The sequence below is a fragment of the Phycodurus eques genome, chromosome 4 (assembly GCF_024500275.1).
Source record: "Phycodurus eques isolate BA_2022a chromosome 4, UOR_Pequ_1.1, whole genome shotgun sequence".
NCBI lineage: Eukaryota > Metazoa > Chordata > Actinopteri > Syngnathiformes > Syngnathidae > Phycodurus > Phycodurus eques.
Window position 1 is genome coordinate 2,274,443 of NC_084528.1, and position 13,466 is coordinate 2,287,908.

The 13,466-nt window shown below is 43.7% G+C and overlaps 1 protein-coding gene across 5 annotated transcripts in view; it reads right to left on the reverse strand.

Moving 5' to 3' along the window:
* Window positions 1-5,977: 5,977 nt before the first annotated feature.
* The window catches only part of taf2 (TAF2 RNA polymerase II, TATA box binding protein (TBP)-associated factor), a 184,384-nt gene continuing 176,895 nt past the window's right edge, over window positions 5,978-13,466 (reverse strand). For 4 of the 5 annotated variants that reach the window (XM_061673613.1, XM_061673614.1, XM_061673616.1 and 1 more), the window contains 3 exons: window positions 6,926-7,090; window positions 6,740-6,839; window positions 5,978-6,666 (listed from right to left, as the gene is read on the reverse strand). In XM_061673613.1, the coding sequence (XP_061529597.1) occupies window positions 6,395-6,666; window positions 6,740-6,839; window positions 6,926-7,090 (537 nt within the window). In that variant the 3' untranslated portion in view covers window positions 5,978-6,394. Of the gene's footprint in view, window positions 6,667-6,739; window positions 6,840-6,925; window positions 7,091-13,466 lie in introns of those variants that run through there. The other variant, XM_061673617.1, reaches the window with a different exon arrangement.

Here is a 13,466-nt window from a genome sequence, read left to right on the forward strand (position 1 = left end):
CAGATTTGAAAGGAAGCTGCTTATTAGGTTAAGGTCCAGCAGGCTTCCTTTCGTGGCTTTCTCGCACAGCAGGGACGCAGCGATGAATGCACTTTATCAAATTGTTGTGGGGGGTTGGCAGTGACAACCGAGCCATAGTCACGACACTATTGTTTCAATATGGTGCTATTTGTGTAGCTACATTGTTAGGATTATGAAATAAAAATCAATTAGTCAATCAAAATGATGAACTGTCATTAAAATCACCTATCTACAAGATGAGACATGATGTAAGCACAGGTAAGGTCTACCTGCAGAGAATTTCCGCCTGACAAAACTCTGCAATACCATTTTGGTAGCTGAAGGGTTATCAACCGTGGGCCATCCTTCAATGATGTTTTGCTCCATTAGTCATGGAACAGCTCATGGTGGTGGAACAAACGGTAGGAGCCACTCCCTTGTTCCTCAGGAGGCGCTGGATGGAAGCTCCAATAAACCATACTGCTGCCAACATGTACAGGTCAGATGGTGGTGGTCCCTTTGCAGAAAAACAGCCCCAAAGCATGATGTGTCACACCCATGCTTCACAGTAGGTATGGTGTTCTTTGGCTGCAACTCAGCATTCTTTCTCCTCCAAACACGACAAGTTGAGTTTTTACCAAAAAGTTCTATTTTGGTTTCATCTGACCATATGACATTCTCACATTCCTCTTTTGGATCATCCAAATACGCTATAGCAAACTTCAGACGGGCCTGGACATGTACTGGTTTACACACGTCTGGCACTGTAGGATTTGAGTCCCTGGCAGCGTAGTGTGTTACTGATGGTAGCCTTTGTTACTTTGGTCCCAGCTCTCTGCAGGTCATTCACTTGGTCCACCCCCATGTGGTTTTGGGATTTTTTCTCACCGTTCTTGTGATTATTTTGACCCCAACGGGGTGAGATCTTGCGTGGAGCCCGAGATCGAGGGAGATTATCAGTGGTTTTATTTTCTAATAATTGCTCCCTCAGTTGATTTCTTCACACCAAGCTGCTTACCTATTGCAGATTCAGTCTTCCGAGCCTGGTTCAGGTCTACAATTTTGATTCCAGTGTCCTTTGACAGCTGTTTGTTCTTGGCCACAGTGGAGTTTGGAGTGTGACTGTTTGAGGTTGTGGACAGGTGTCTTTTATACTGATAACAAGTTCAAACAGGTGCCATTAATACAGGTAACGAGTGGAGGACAGAGGAGCCTCTTAAAGAAGATACTGGTCTGTGAGAGCCAGAAATCTTGCTTGTTTGTAACCAAATACTTATTTTCCAACAATATTTGCAAATACATTATTTAAAAATCAGACAATGTGATTTTCTGGATTTTATTTTCTCATTTTGTCTCTCTTAAGTGACTTATACCTATGATGAAAATCACAAGCCTCTCGCATCATAGATTACCCCGAGAACAACAATGACTCATCCAGGAGGCCACAAAGGACAGGACAACATCTAAAGAACTGCAGGCCTCCCTTACCACATTAAGGTCGGTGTTCATGACAACAATAAGGAAGAGACTGGACAAAAATGGCATCCATGGCAGCTTTCCGAGGCGAAAACCACTGCTCACCAAAAAGAACAAAGGCTCGTCGTACTTTTGCAAAAAAACAGATTATTCCCAAGACTTTTGGGAGACTATTATATGGACTGACAAGATGAAATTTGAGCTTTTTGGAAGGTGTATGTCTCATTACATCTGGCGTAAATGTAGCACATAATTTCAGAAAAAGAACACCATACTAACAGTCAAATATGGTGGTGGTAATGTGATGTTCTTGGGCTCGTTCAGGACCTGGACAACTTGCTGTCATTGATGGAACCATGAATTCTACTCTTTAATAGAAGGAGAGTGTTCAGCCATCAGTTTGTGACCAGCGCACTTGGGTTCTGCAGCAGGATAAGCATCCAAAACACACCAGCAAGTCAACCTCTGAATGGCTTAAAAAAAAAAAAAAAAAAAAGTTTGGGAGTAGCTTATGCACACTCCAGACTTGAAAACCCTCAAGCCCTTGCTGAATTCAAACAATACAGCAAGGAAGAGTGGGCCAAAATATCTCCATGGAGATGTGAAAAATTCATTGCTAGTTGTAGAAAACACTTGATTTCAGTTGTTGCTGTTGAGGATGGCCCAGCTAGTTGTTAGGTTTTGGAGGCCATTACTTTTGTACACAGGGCCAGTTAACTTTGAATAATTTGTTTTTCCAATCAATGAAATCACCATTTAAAAACAGCATTTTAACTTCACTTGCGTAATGTACTGGACTGTTGAACGGCTGAAGCTGTGCATCAAGCAAGAATGGGAAAGAATTCCACCTACAAAGCTTCAACAATTAGTGTCCTCAGTTCCCAAACGTTTATTGAATGTTGTTAAAAGAAAAGGTGATGTAACACAGTGGTAAACATGACCCTGTCCCAACGTTTTTGGAACATGTTGCAGCCACAAAATTCTAAGTTAATGATTATTTTCTAAAATCAATAAAGTTTATCAGTTTGAACATTAAATATCTTGTCTTTGTAGTGTATTAAAAATGCAGCCCTATGGGTGGCACAAGTCAGTGCAAACTGTAGGCCGGTCCCAAGCCCGGATAAATGCAGAGGGTTGCGTCAGGAAGGGCATCCGGCTTAAAACCTTGCCAAACAAATATGAGCGCTCATCCAAAGAATTCCATACCGGATCGGTCGTGGCCCGGGTTAACAACGTCCGCCACCGGCGCCATCAACCTGCAGGGCGCCGTTGGAAATTCAGCTACTGTGGGTTGAAGTCAAAGAAGAAGAGGAGGTGGAAAGCGGGTTCTTCGGCAGAAAGAGAAGAGGAAAACACAGAGCCTAGAACTGAATGTGGGGACTTTGAATGTTGGGACTATGACAGGAAAATCTCGGGAGTTGGTTGACATGATGATTAGGAGAAAGGTTGATATATTGTGTGTCCAGGAGACCAGGTGGAAAGGCAGTAAGGCTAGAAGTTTAGGGGCAGGGTTTAAATTATTTTACCATGGTGTAGATGGGAAGAGAAATGGAGTCGGGGTTATTTTGAAAGAAGAGTTGGCTAAGAATGTCTTGGAGGTGAAAAGAGTATCAGATCGAGTGATGAGGCTGAAATTTGAAATTGAGGGTGTTATGTGTAATGTGATTAGTGGCTATGCCCCACAGGTAGGATGTGACCTAGAGGTGAAATTCTGGAAGGAGCTAGATGATGTAGTTCTGAGCATCCCAGACAGAGAGAGAGTCGTAATTGGTGCAGATTGTAATGGACATGTTGGTGAAGGTAATAGGGGTGATGAAGAAGTGATGGGTAAGTACGGCATCCAGGAAAGGAACTTGGAGGGACAGATGGTGGTAGACTTTGCAACAAGGATGCAAATGGATGTAGTGAACACTTTTTTTCAGAAGAGGCCCGAACATAGGGTGACCTACAAGAGCGGAGGTAGAAGCATCTTGTGCAGACGATGTAATCTGAAGGAGGTTACCAACTGTAAGGTAGTGGTAGGGGAGAGTGTGGCTAGACAGCATAGGATTGTGGTGTGTAAGATGACTCTGGTGGTGGGGAGGAAAATTAGGAAGACAAAGGCAGAGAAGAGAACCATGTGGTGGAAGCTGAGACAGGACGAGTGTTGTGCAGCTTTTCGGGAAGAGGTGATACAGGCTCTCGGTGGACAGCAGGAGCTTCCAGAAGACTGGACCACTGCAGCCAAGGTGATCAGAGAAGCAGGCAGGAGAGTACTTGGTGTATCCTCTGGCAGGAAAGGAGAGAAGGAGACTTGGTGGTGGAACCTCACAGTACAGGAAATCATACAAGGAAAAGGGTTAGCTAAGAAGAAGTGGGACACTGAGAGGACCGAGGAGAGGCGAAAGGAATACATTGAGATGCGACACAGGGCAAAGGTAGAGCTGGCAAAGGCAAAACAAGAGGCATATGATGACATGTATGGCAGGTTGGACACTAAAGAACGAGAAAAGGATCTATACAGGCTGGCCAGACAGAGGGATAGAGATGGGAAGGATGTGCAGCAGGTTAGGGTGATTAAGGATAGAGATGGAAATACGTTGACTGGTGCCAGCAGTGTGCTTGCTAGATGGAAAGAATACTTCGAGGAGTTGATGAATGAGGAAAATGATAGAGAAGGGAGAGTAGAAGAGGTAAGTGCGGTGGACCAGGAAGTGGCAATGATTAGTAAGGGGGAAGTTAGAAAGGCATTAAAGAGGATGAAAAATGGAAAGGCAGTTGGTCCTGATGACATTCCTGTGGAGGTATGGAAGCATCTAGGAGAGGTGGCTGTGGAGTTTTTGACCAGCTTGTTCAATAGAATTCTAGTGCGTGAGAAGATGCCTGAGGAATGGAGGAAAAGTGTACTGGTGCCCATTTTTAAGAACAAAGGTGATGTGCAGAGCTGTGGCAACTATAGAGGAATAAAGTTGATGAGCCACACAATGAAGTTATGGGAAAGAGTAGTGGAGGCTAGACTCAGGACAGAAGTGAGTATTTGCGAGCAACAGTATGGTTTCATGCCTAGAAAGAGTACCACAGATGCATTATTTGCCTTGAGGATGTTGATGGAAAAGTACAGAGAAGGTCAGAAGGAGCTACATTGTGTCTTTGTAGATCTAAAGAAAGCCTATGACAGAGTACCCAGAGAGGAACTGTGGTACTGCATGCGGAAGTCTGGAGTGGCAGAGAAGTATGTTAGAATAATACAGGACATGTACGAGGGCAGCAGAACAGCGGTGAGGTGTGCTGTAGGTGTGACAGACGAATTTAAGGTGGACGTGGGACTGCATCAGGGATCAGCCCTGAGCCCCTTCCTTTTTGCAGTGGTGATGGATAGGCTGACAGATGAGGTTAGACTGGAATCCCCGTGGATCATGATGTTTGCAGATGACATTGTGATCTGCAGTGAAAGCAGGGAGCAGCTGGAGGAACAGTTAGAAAGATGGAGGCATGTACTGGAAAGAAGAGGAATGAAGATTAGCCGAAGTAAAACAGAATATATGTGCATGAATGAGAGGGCTGGTGGGGGAAGAATGAGGCTACAGGGAGAAGCGATAGCAAGGGTGGAGGACTTTAAATACTTGGGGTCAACCGTCCAGAGCAATGGTGAGTGTGGTCAGGAAGTGAAGAAACGGGTCCAAGCAGGTTGGAACGGGTGGAGGAAGGTGTCAGGTGTGTTATGTGACAGAAGAGTCTCTGCTAAGATGAAGGGCAAAGTTTATAAAACAGTAGTGAGGCCAGCCATGATGTATGGATTAGAGACAGTGGCACTGAAGAGACAACAGGAAGCAGAGCCGGAGGTGGCGGAAATGAAGATGTTGAGGTTCGCTCTTGGAGTGACCAGGTTGGATAAAATTAGAAATGAGCTCATCAGAGGGACAGCCAAGGTTCGATGTTTTGGAGACAAAGTTAGAGAGCGCAGACTTCAATGGTTTGGACACGTCCAGAGGAGAAATAGTGAGTATATTGGAAGAAGGATGATGAGGATGGAGCTGCCAGGCAAGAGAGCTCGAGGAAGACCAAAGAGAAGGTTGATGGAGGTCGTGAGGGAAGACATGAAGGCAGTTGGTGTTCGAGAGGAGGATGCAGGAGATAGGCTTACATGGAAAAGGATGACGCGCTGTGGCGACCCCTAACGGGACAAGCCGAAAGGAAAAGAAGAAGTAGTGTATTCAATGAAATATAGGTTGAACAAGATTTGCAAATCATTGTATTCTGTTTTTATTTATGTTTAACACAACATCCCAACTACATTGGAATTGGGGTTGTATTTATCTGATATTTACATTTGTTTTATTATCTTAAACAAAGGGGGGAAACTATGAGAAAATCTAAGAATTTGAGAAGCGAGCCAATACTTTTTTATTGATAAAAGACGCGCGTATCGTCATGATTTGAAGTTTTATATAGAGAAAATAAGTAATTTGATTATTGGAATTAAATAGCTGCAAGAAGAACTTCAAACAAAAACATACCAAAAACAACTATTTATTACAAAAAGGACCTTGCAATGACTACACGTTCATTAAAAATTGAGTAGAAGGTTTCACAGGATGAATTGACATTGGAAGATTAGGCCATTTTTATTCAGAACAGGTAGACATTTTGGATATCAACATTCACTCTTGGCTATCTCAATTTTAAATTCCAAATGTTCTTTTCATAACATTGCCTAAAACATTCGCAAGGTAAAGTTCACTTTTCTATCTAGTTAAATAAGAGATGTTGTGAAACACCATGCCCCACCAAAAGAATTTTACCAAGGAGAACAGGAAACAAAATGTTTGCTCACAGAAATGATTCACCTGAAAGTGATGAAGTGATTTGTCTACTGCATCTCCCCAATTGACATCAAAATCTGACACTGTGATGGGTAAATAGCTTTCATGAAAACATTTTATTCAGATAGCGATGGTGAGTGAAGGGACTTGCCACTGACTGGGCTATTGCTGTAGGGATGCCAGTTACCCCTCTCTCTGTCCTTGTTTTCATGCTTGTGCTTGTGTTTATGCTTGTGCTTCTTCTTCTTCTTCTTCTTGTGCTCGTGGTGGTGGTGACCATGCTCACCTCTGTGTTTCAAAGGCAAGGACAGGGTGTCTTTGGATAAGGACGGTAAAGGCGTGGCTGGCATGGAGAGCGTTGACTGTTCGATGAATGCCGGCTCTTTACCTTGAAAGAGAAGCATCATCTGCTATGGTAAACCAACTAAACAAACAAATACATTATTATTGTGTTATCTCACCTGGTGTAGAGGGTCTCTCCAGCAGATTGAGGTGATGGTGAATGAAGGCCTGACTATCGTGAACAGTCTCCATGTCAATATCTTCATCTTCCATGTTAAACTACAATCGACCAGAACAAAACATTAGTAACTGTGCAATCTATGAAAAAAACTTAAATAAATCCCCATCACCACCACCATCCTTACTCTGATCTTGTAGCGCCCGACTCGACCATCATCATCTTGATGCTGTACTGCTTGTCCGAGCTCTGGAGGGGAGCCCAACTGAGTCTCGGACTTTCTCTTGATGCCCTGAGGAGGCTGTCCTACCCCACACACCCCCAGTGAAATGGGATCAGGCTCTTCCTCCTCCTACCAAAAGAAAGAAACAAAGCAGCTACAGTATATTCTGTACCTTCCAAACTATCAGTCTTACCACATCCCAGACCACAGGATAATCGCTTTGCTCAGGATAATCTTTTAGAGACATCCGAGAATTGGGCGTAAACCCAATTGTATATGATTGTATTGTATGTGTATACCCTGCATTAAAACATAAAAGTCTTAAGGAGTAGTGTATTTTTTTTTTTTAGATCCAATTTATGAAAGAGACTGTAGCTGTTTTTGTGGGTTTTGCAACTCTCAACAGTTCTCAATGCTGTGCATTCAGGTAGCAACACAAAAAAATCATATTGGACACTTCGCATCTTCGGCTGACTTAGTCGCTCATTATGAGACCTCGGTTTCTCCATTGCATCTGGAACATAATGTTTCACTTGTAGCACATTTTTTTATGTTACAGCGTTATTCCAAAATGGATTTATCCTGAAAATTCTACATACAACACCTCATAATTACAATGTTGGAAAAAAATTTAGTTTTTGATATTTTTGCAAAAAAAATACAAATAAATAAAAAAACACTGAGAAATAACATAACTATTCACAGACTTTGTCATGAAGATCAAAGCTGAGCTCAGGTGCATCCTGTTTCCCACAGCTGACAGTGCATGCCAGAGCACAAACCAAACATGAAGTCAAAGGAATTGCCTCGAGACCTCTGAGACAGGACAGTATCGAGGAACAGATCTGGGGAAGGCTACAGAAAAAACAATGCTGCTTTGAAGGTCCCAATAAGCTCAGTTAGCCTCCATCATCCGTAAATGCAAGTTCGGAACTAGCATGACTCATCCTAGACCTGGGGGCCCGTCTAAACTGGGTGAAGTCAAGATAAAGGGCCTTCGTCAGGAAGGTTTGAAAGGTTCAGAAATTGATCGTCAATCAGTTATAGCGCCAGCGTTTCTCTGTTTCAGAAGAAAAACCAGCAGTAGCAATCCACCAATCAGGCCTGTCTGGTAGAGTGGCCACTCCTTAGTTAAACGCACAAGGCAGCATATCTGGCGTTTGTCCAGAGGCACCCAAAGGACTCTCAGACCATGACAAATAAAATTATCTGATTAGAGAAAGCTTGAACTACTTGGGGCCAGGCACCACTCATCACCCAACCAATATCACCCATGAGCGAACTAGCCATGAACTGTGTTGATAAATGGTGTTTTCCTGTGCATAACGTTTTTCATCAACTCCTCCTGTTTTGTCATCGTTATGCCCCTCCAAAAGACATCAACACTGTATATTCTATGGGTTACTGTGTTTCGAGACTGGCTCAGACACAACTACCACTCGGCTTGCTCGTAGCACGCAAACAAACAAGCGCCCAACATCACAACTTTTGAGGAACCCAGGCTGCGTGTGGTGTATTTTTAATACGTTGTAGTATGCGATTCAGACATTTCTACATACATACTGCATGTAAGAGAGTGGTTGCTTCAACTATTTTCTCTGAACTACAGTATATACAGTGGATATGGAAAGTATTCAGACCCCCTTAAATTTTTCACTCTGTTATATTGCAGTCATTTGCTAAAATCATTTACGTTCACCCCCCCCCCCCATTAATGTACACACAGTACTCCATATTGACATAAAAAAATGTAATTATTGAAATTTTTGTAGATTAAAAAAGAAAAACTGAAATATCATGGTGGACGACTGGTTAGCACATCTGCCTCACAGTTCTGAGGACCGGGGTTCAAATCCTGGCCCCACCTGTGCGGAGTTTGCATCTTCTCCCCATGCCTGCGTGGGTTTTCTCCGGGCACTCCGGTTCCTCCCACATCCCCAAAACATGCGTGCTAGGTTGATTGAAGACTCTAAATTGCCCGTAGGTGTGAATGTGAGTGTGAATGGTTGTTTGTTTATATGTGCCCTGCGATGGGCTGGCGACCAGTTCAGGGTGTATCCTGCCTCTCGCCTGAAGATAGCTGGGATAGGCTCCAGCACGGCCGTGACCCTAGTGTGGAGAAGCGGTACGGAAAATGGATGGCTGGATGGATGAAATATCACACAGCCATAAGTATTCAGACACTGTGCTCAGTATTTAGCAGAAGCACCCTTTTGAGCTAATACAGCCATGAGTCTTTTTGGGACTTATGCAGTTTTTCACACTTGGATTTGGGGGTCCTCTGCCATTCCTCCTTGAAGATCATCTCCAGTTCTGTCAGGTTGGATGGTGAATGTTGGTGGACAGCCATTTCAGGTCTCTCCAGAGATGCTCAATTGGAATGTTCTTGGGTTAATTATTGGGACTGCACTTCATCCTAGAACACCTCGACAGCGCGGGGACCTATGCGAGGATACTGTTCGTGGACTTCAGCTCTGCGTTCAACACCATCATCCCTGAACTCCTTTCCTCCAAGATTCTGAAGCTCAGCGTCTTGCCTGCCATCTGCCAGTGGATTTACAGCTTTCTGACAGGCAGGACACAGCAGGAGAGGCTGGGGGTGGCCACCTCATCCACACGCAGCATCAGCACCGGGGCGCCCCAAGGTTGTGTCCTCTCTCCACTGCTCTTCTCTCTCTCCACGAATGACTGCACCTCAACGCACCCGGCTGTCAAACTCCTGAAGTTTGCAGATGACACCACAGTCATCGGCCTCATCAAAGACTGTGACGAGTCTGCATATCGGCAGGAAGTGGAGCGGCTCGAGCTTTGGTGCGGCCGACACAACCTGGACCTGAACACGCTCAAGACCGTATAGATGATTGTGGACTTCAGGAGGCATCCTTCACCACAGCTGCCCCTCACGCTGTCCAGCTGCCTTGTGTCAACCGTCGAGACCTTCAAGTTCCTGGGAATTACAGTCTCTCAGGACCTGAAGTGGGCGATCAACATCAACTCCGTCTTCAAAAATCCCCAGCAGAGGATGTACTTCCTGCGGCTACTGAGGAAGCACGGCCTGCCACGGGAGCTGCTGAGGCAGTTCTACACAGCAGTCATCTAATCAGTCCTGTGTTTTTCTATCACAGTCTGGTTTGGAACTGACCCGACGTACGTACATTAACCCTGGGCTTAATTTTATGTGGCATATTGACTCGTACGACAAACTAAAGCTTTTTGGTCTTTGCATCAATAGAGCGATTGATGGCTTTTCAAGGCTCATGGTTTGGCTCCATGCCTATTCAACAAACAGCAACCCCAAGATCATCGCTGGTTATTTCATATCCGAAGTTGAGAAGAGGATGGGGACACCTGCCAGAATTTGCGCAGATTTGGGGACAGAAAACATCACAGTGGCAGAGATTCCTACACTGGAGTATGGATATCGACCACCATGTCGGTAACTACTTCATTTCTGGGTCCAGTAATCACAATCAGAGGATTGAAAGCTGGTGGGCCTTTTTGAGAAGGCATCATGCTCCATTCTGGATGAACCGTCTCCAGGAACTCAAAGACAATGACAGTTTTTGGGGGAAACTGCTTGGACAAACAGCTTGTATTGTTTACTTGCCTGAAGGTCATAGAGGTAGGCATCATGTAAATACCGTATTTTCACGACCATAAGGCACACCGTATTAAAAGGCGCAGTCTCAGTTACGGAGTCCATATCTGTATTTAACACATACATAAGGCGCACCGTATTATTGGGCGCAGGCATGGTAAAACACACGCCAGCTTAAAACATGCGCGCTAAAACAATGTTTTTAAAAAGGCGGCAGGAGCAAAACTGAGTTTGGGTTGTACTTTATTGAAGTATTTAACAATGTACTCGTTATTTTTTTATGAATCCTCATCCACAAATCCATCAAAGTCCTCATGTTCTGTATACGAAATGAACAGCAGGGCAAGTTCTCAATCAAAGACGGCAGGTTCGAGTCAGTCTTGTTACCGTGCGAAAGCTCGACCAGCAGTGCAAGCAGACACGTTAGCCCAGCATCCACAATCCATTCAGAAATTGTGGCGTAACTCGCCCGGCGCTGCCGCCTAGTTGTAGTAAAACTGTGTACGTCATCTGTCATCCATCGCTCCCACGCCACGTCTCGACCAGAGAGGTTCGCTGGAGATTCTGGGAACATTAAGCCATTCAACACACCAACGGGAAATTATGAGCATTTGGTAATGCCTTTTGGACTCACTAACGCTCCAGCTGTATTCCAAAACCTTGTCAATGATGTCTGACATGTTGAATGTGTATGTTTTTGTCTATTTGGACGATATTTTGATATACTCCCCGGATGAGGAGACTCACATTATTCATGTCCGCTCTGTGTTGCAGCGGTTACTGCAGAATGAACTTTATGAACTTTTTTAGGCGTCCGTTTCTTTTCTGGGTTTCGTGCTGGCTCAAGGTGAAGTCAAAATGGACCCTTGCAAAGTCGATGCCATGATTAATTGGCCCACTCCCACGTCACGCAAGGATGTACAAAGGTTCTTAGGGTTTGCAATTCGCTTCACGTTTTGCGGCTTCAGTTCTTTGCGGGTTTTTCCAAAATATTCATTAAAAAAAATACAGCCATATCGGCAACCATATTTGCGGAAAGACGTGTTGTTTCAAGTTGATGCGCGCGAGAGGTTTCGATGTATGCCAAACAAAGAGATGAGTTGACTCAGAGGCTTTGTACATGCCTGCACTGTACGGGCACTCATACAAAGCGCGTGATTGGTTCCCGGCGCGACATCGACCAATGAGAGCACGAGTGGATTTACCCGTGAGCTGATTGGCTTGCGCATCATCGCAGCCTCACCCAGCATCTTCCCTTGTTGTGTCTCGCCATTCTCGTCCACGCTGTTGACTGTCTCGCATACTGTATCTTAGAGTTGTGTTTGTGATAACTTTTTTAGTTTAAACGATAACATTTTTGATTAGTTAAGCCCTTACAATGCTGCTTAAGCGCAGTGCCCCTGCGAAAGCTTCCTCCGGGGCGCCCAAGAGGAAGAAGAAGATGATGACCATCAGCGAAAAAGTGAGATTTTTAGATTTGATCAAAGAGGGCAGAAGTTATGCATCTGTGGCATGCCATTATGGCGTGAATGAATCTAAAGTGCGGTACATAAAGAAAGAGGAAGCAAACATCCGCAAATCTGCTTCAACAACCTTCAATAAGGAAGCGAAATGTGTGGTAACTCCGCGTAATAAGAGAATTGTGAAAATGGAAGCTGCATTGGCATTGTGGATTGCTGATATTGATACTGGTATCAGTAATGATACTGGACATACTTGGCAAATAAAGATGATTCTGATTGCAGGGAAAAGACAGTGAGTTTGGACAGTAATAATATCAGGACAAAATTACTGTACAATGAATGTTAATTACTGTATAAGGTTTTATAATTAACGATTTAAGTAAATACGTGTACTGTTGTAATCTTTGTCTCAAATACGTAACGTATAAATCTTGTTTATATATTTTAAACATTCTGGTACCCACATACACATCCACAAAAATTCCTGGGGAGGGCGGGTGGGGGCTAATCCTACTTCGCGGGTTTTCACCTTTCGCAGGGGGTGCTGGTCCCCATTAACCGTGAAAAACGAGGGAACACTGTAATCTGATACAGTGTATCAAATGGTGACTTTTATATTTTAATTGTACACTGTCCACTTTATTGTTGGGGTATGATGATGCCATGGTGATCCCAAATGAATTCTGGCTCAGACATTTTAAATCATTGGATGTCTGACAAATCATCCATCCATACATCCATTTTCCGTACCGCTTACCCTCACAAGGGTCGCAGCCTCTCAGATGACTCTGAGCAAGAGACGGTACACCGTTAATTAGAAATTTAAACATTTTTGAGATAAGGTTACTGTACTTGTTTTTCAACATTTCTCATTTCTAAAGAACCAACGAGATAAGTCTTCATGCCTCACCCATCATGATTACAAACAAAATAAAGCAAGAATTAATATTCAGTTCCACATTTGCAGCTGTGTATTTATTTTCAATTACATTTGGATTTTGGTCAAAACATGCCAAACAGCAATCACGTTTCCACAAAACAGTGTAACACCAGACTGTTGGTGAGGTTTAACTTCAACATGACAAAATTATCATCTTGTACTTATTGCTCTCTGGTAATCAACAGGTAAGAACTTTAAAAGGAACAAGTATGTTCTGTATGAACACGGCAGATAAACAGCTTTGTGTATTTGTAAACATTTTGTAATGTCAGTAATTCTCACTGTGGCTTGGGCCCTGAAAGAGTAATTTATTACTGACCTAAATTATGCAGAACTGAAAGGGGTTTTCAGCAACAAGTATGCTATCCATTTCAGTACGTAATTGTGGGTAAGAAGTGTATGTTCATGGCAGCTCCAGAACTGGCTCACAGGTATGAGCTACTGGACGTCTTGCTAATCCATCTTCTGGTGTGAACAGGATCTCAACCTTGTCAACAGAGATAA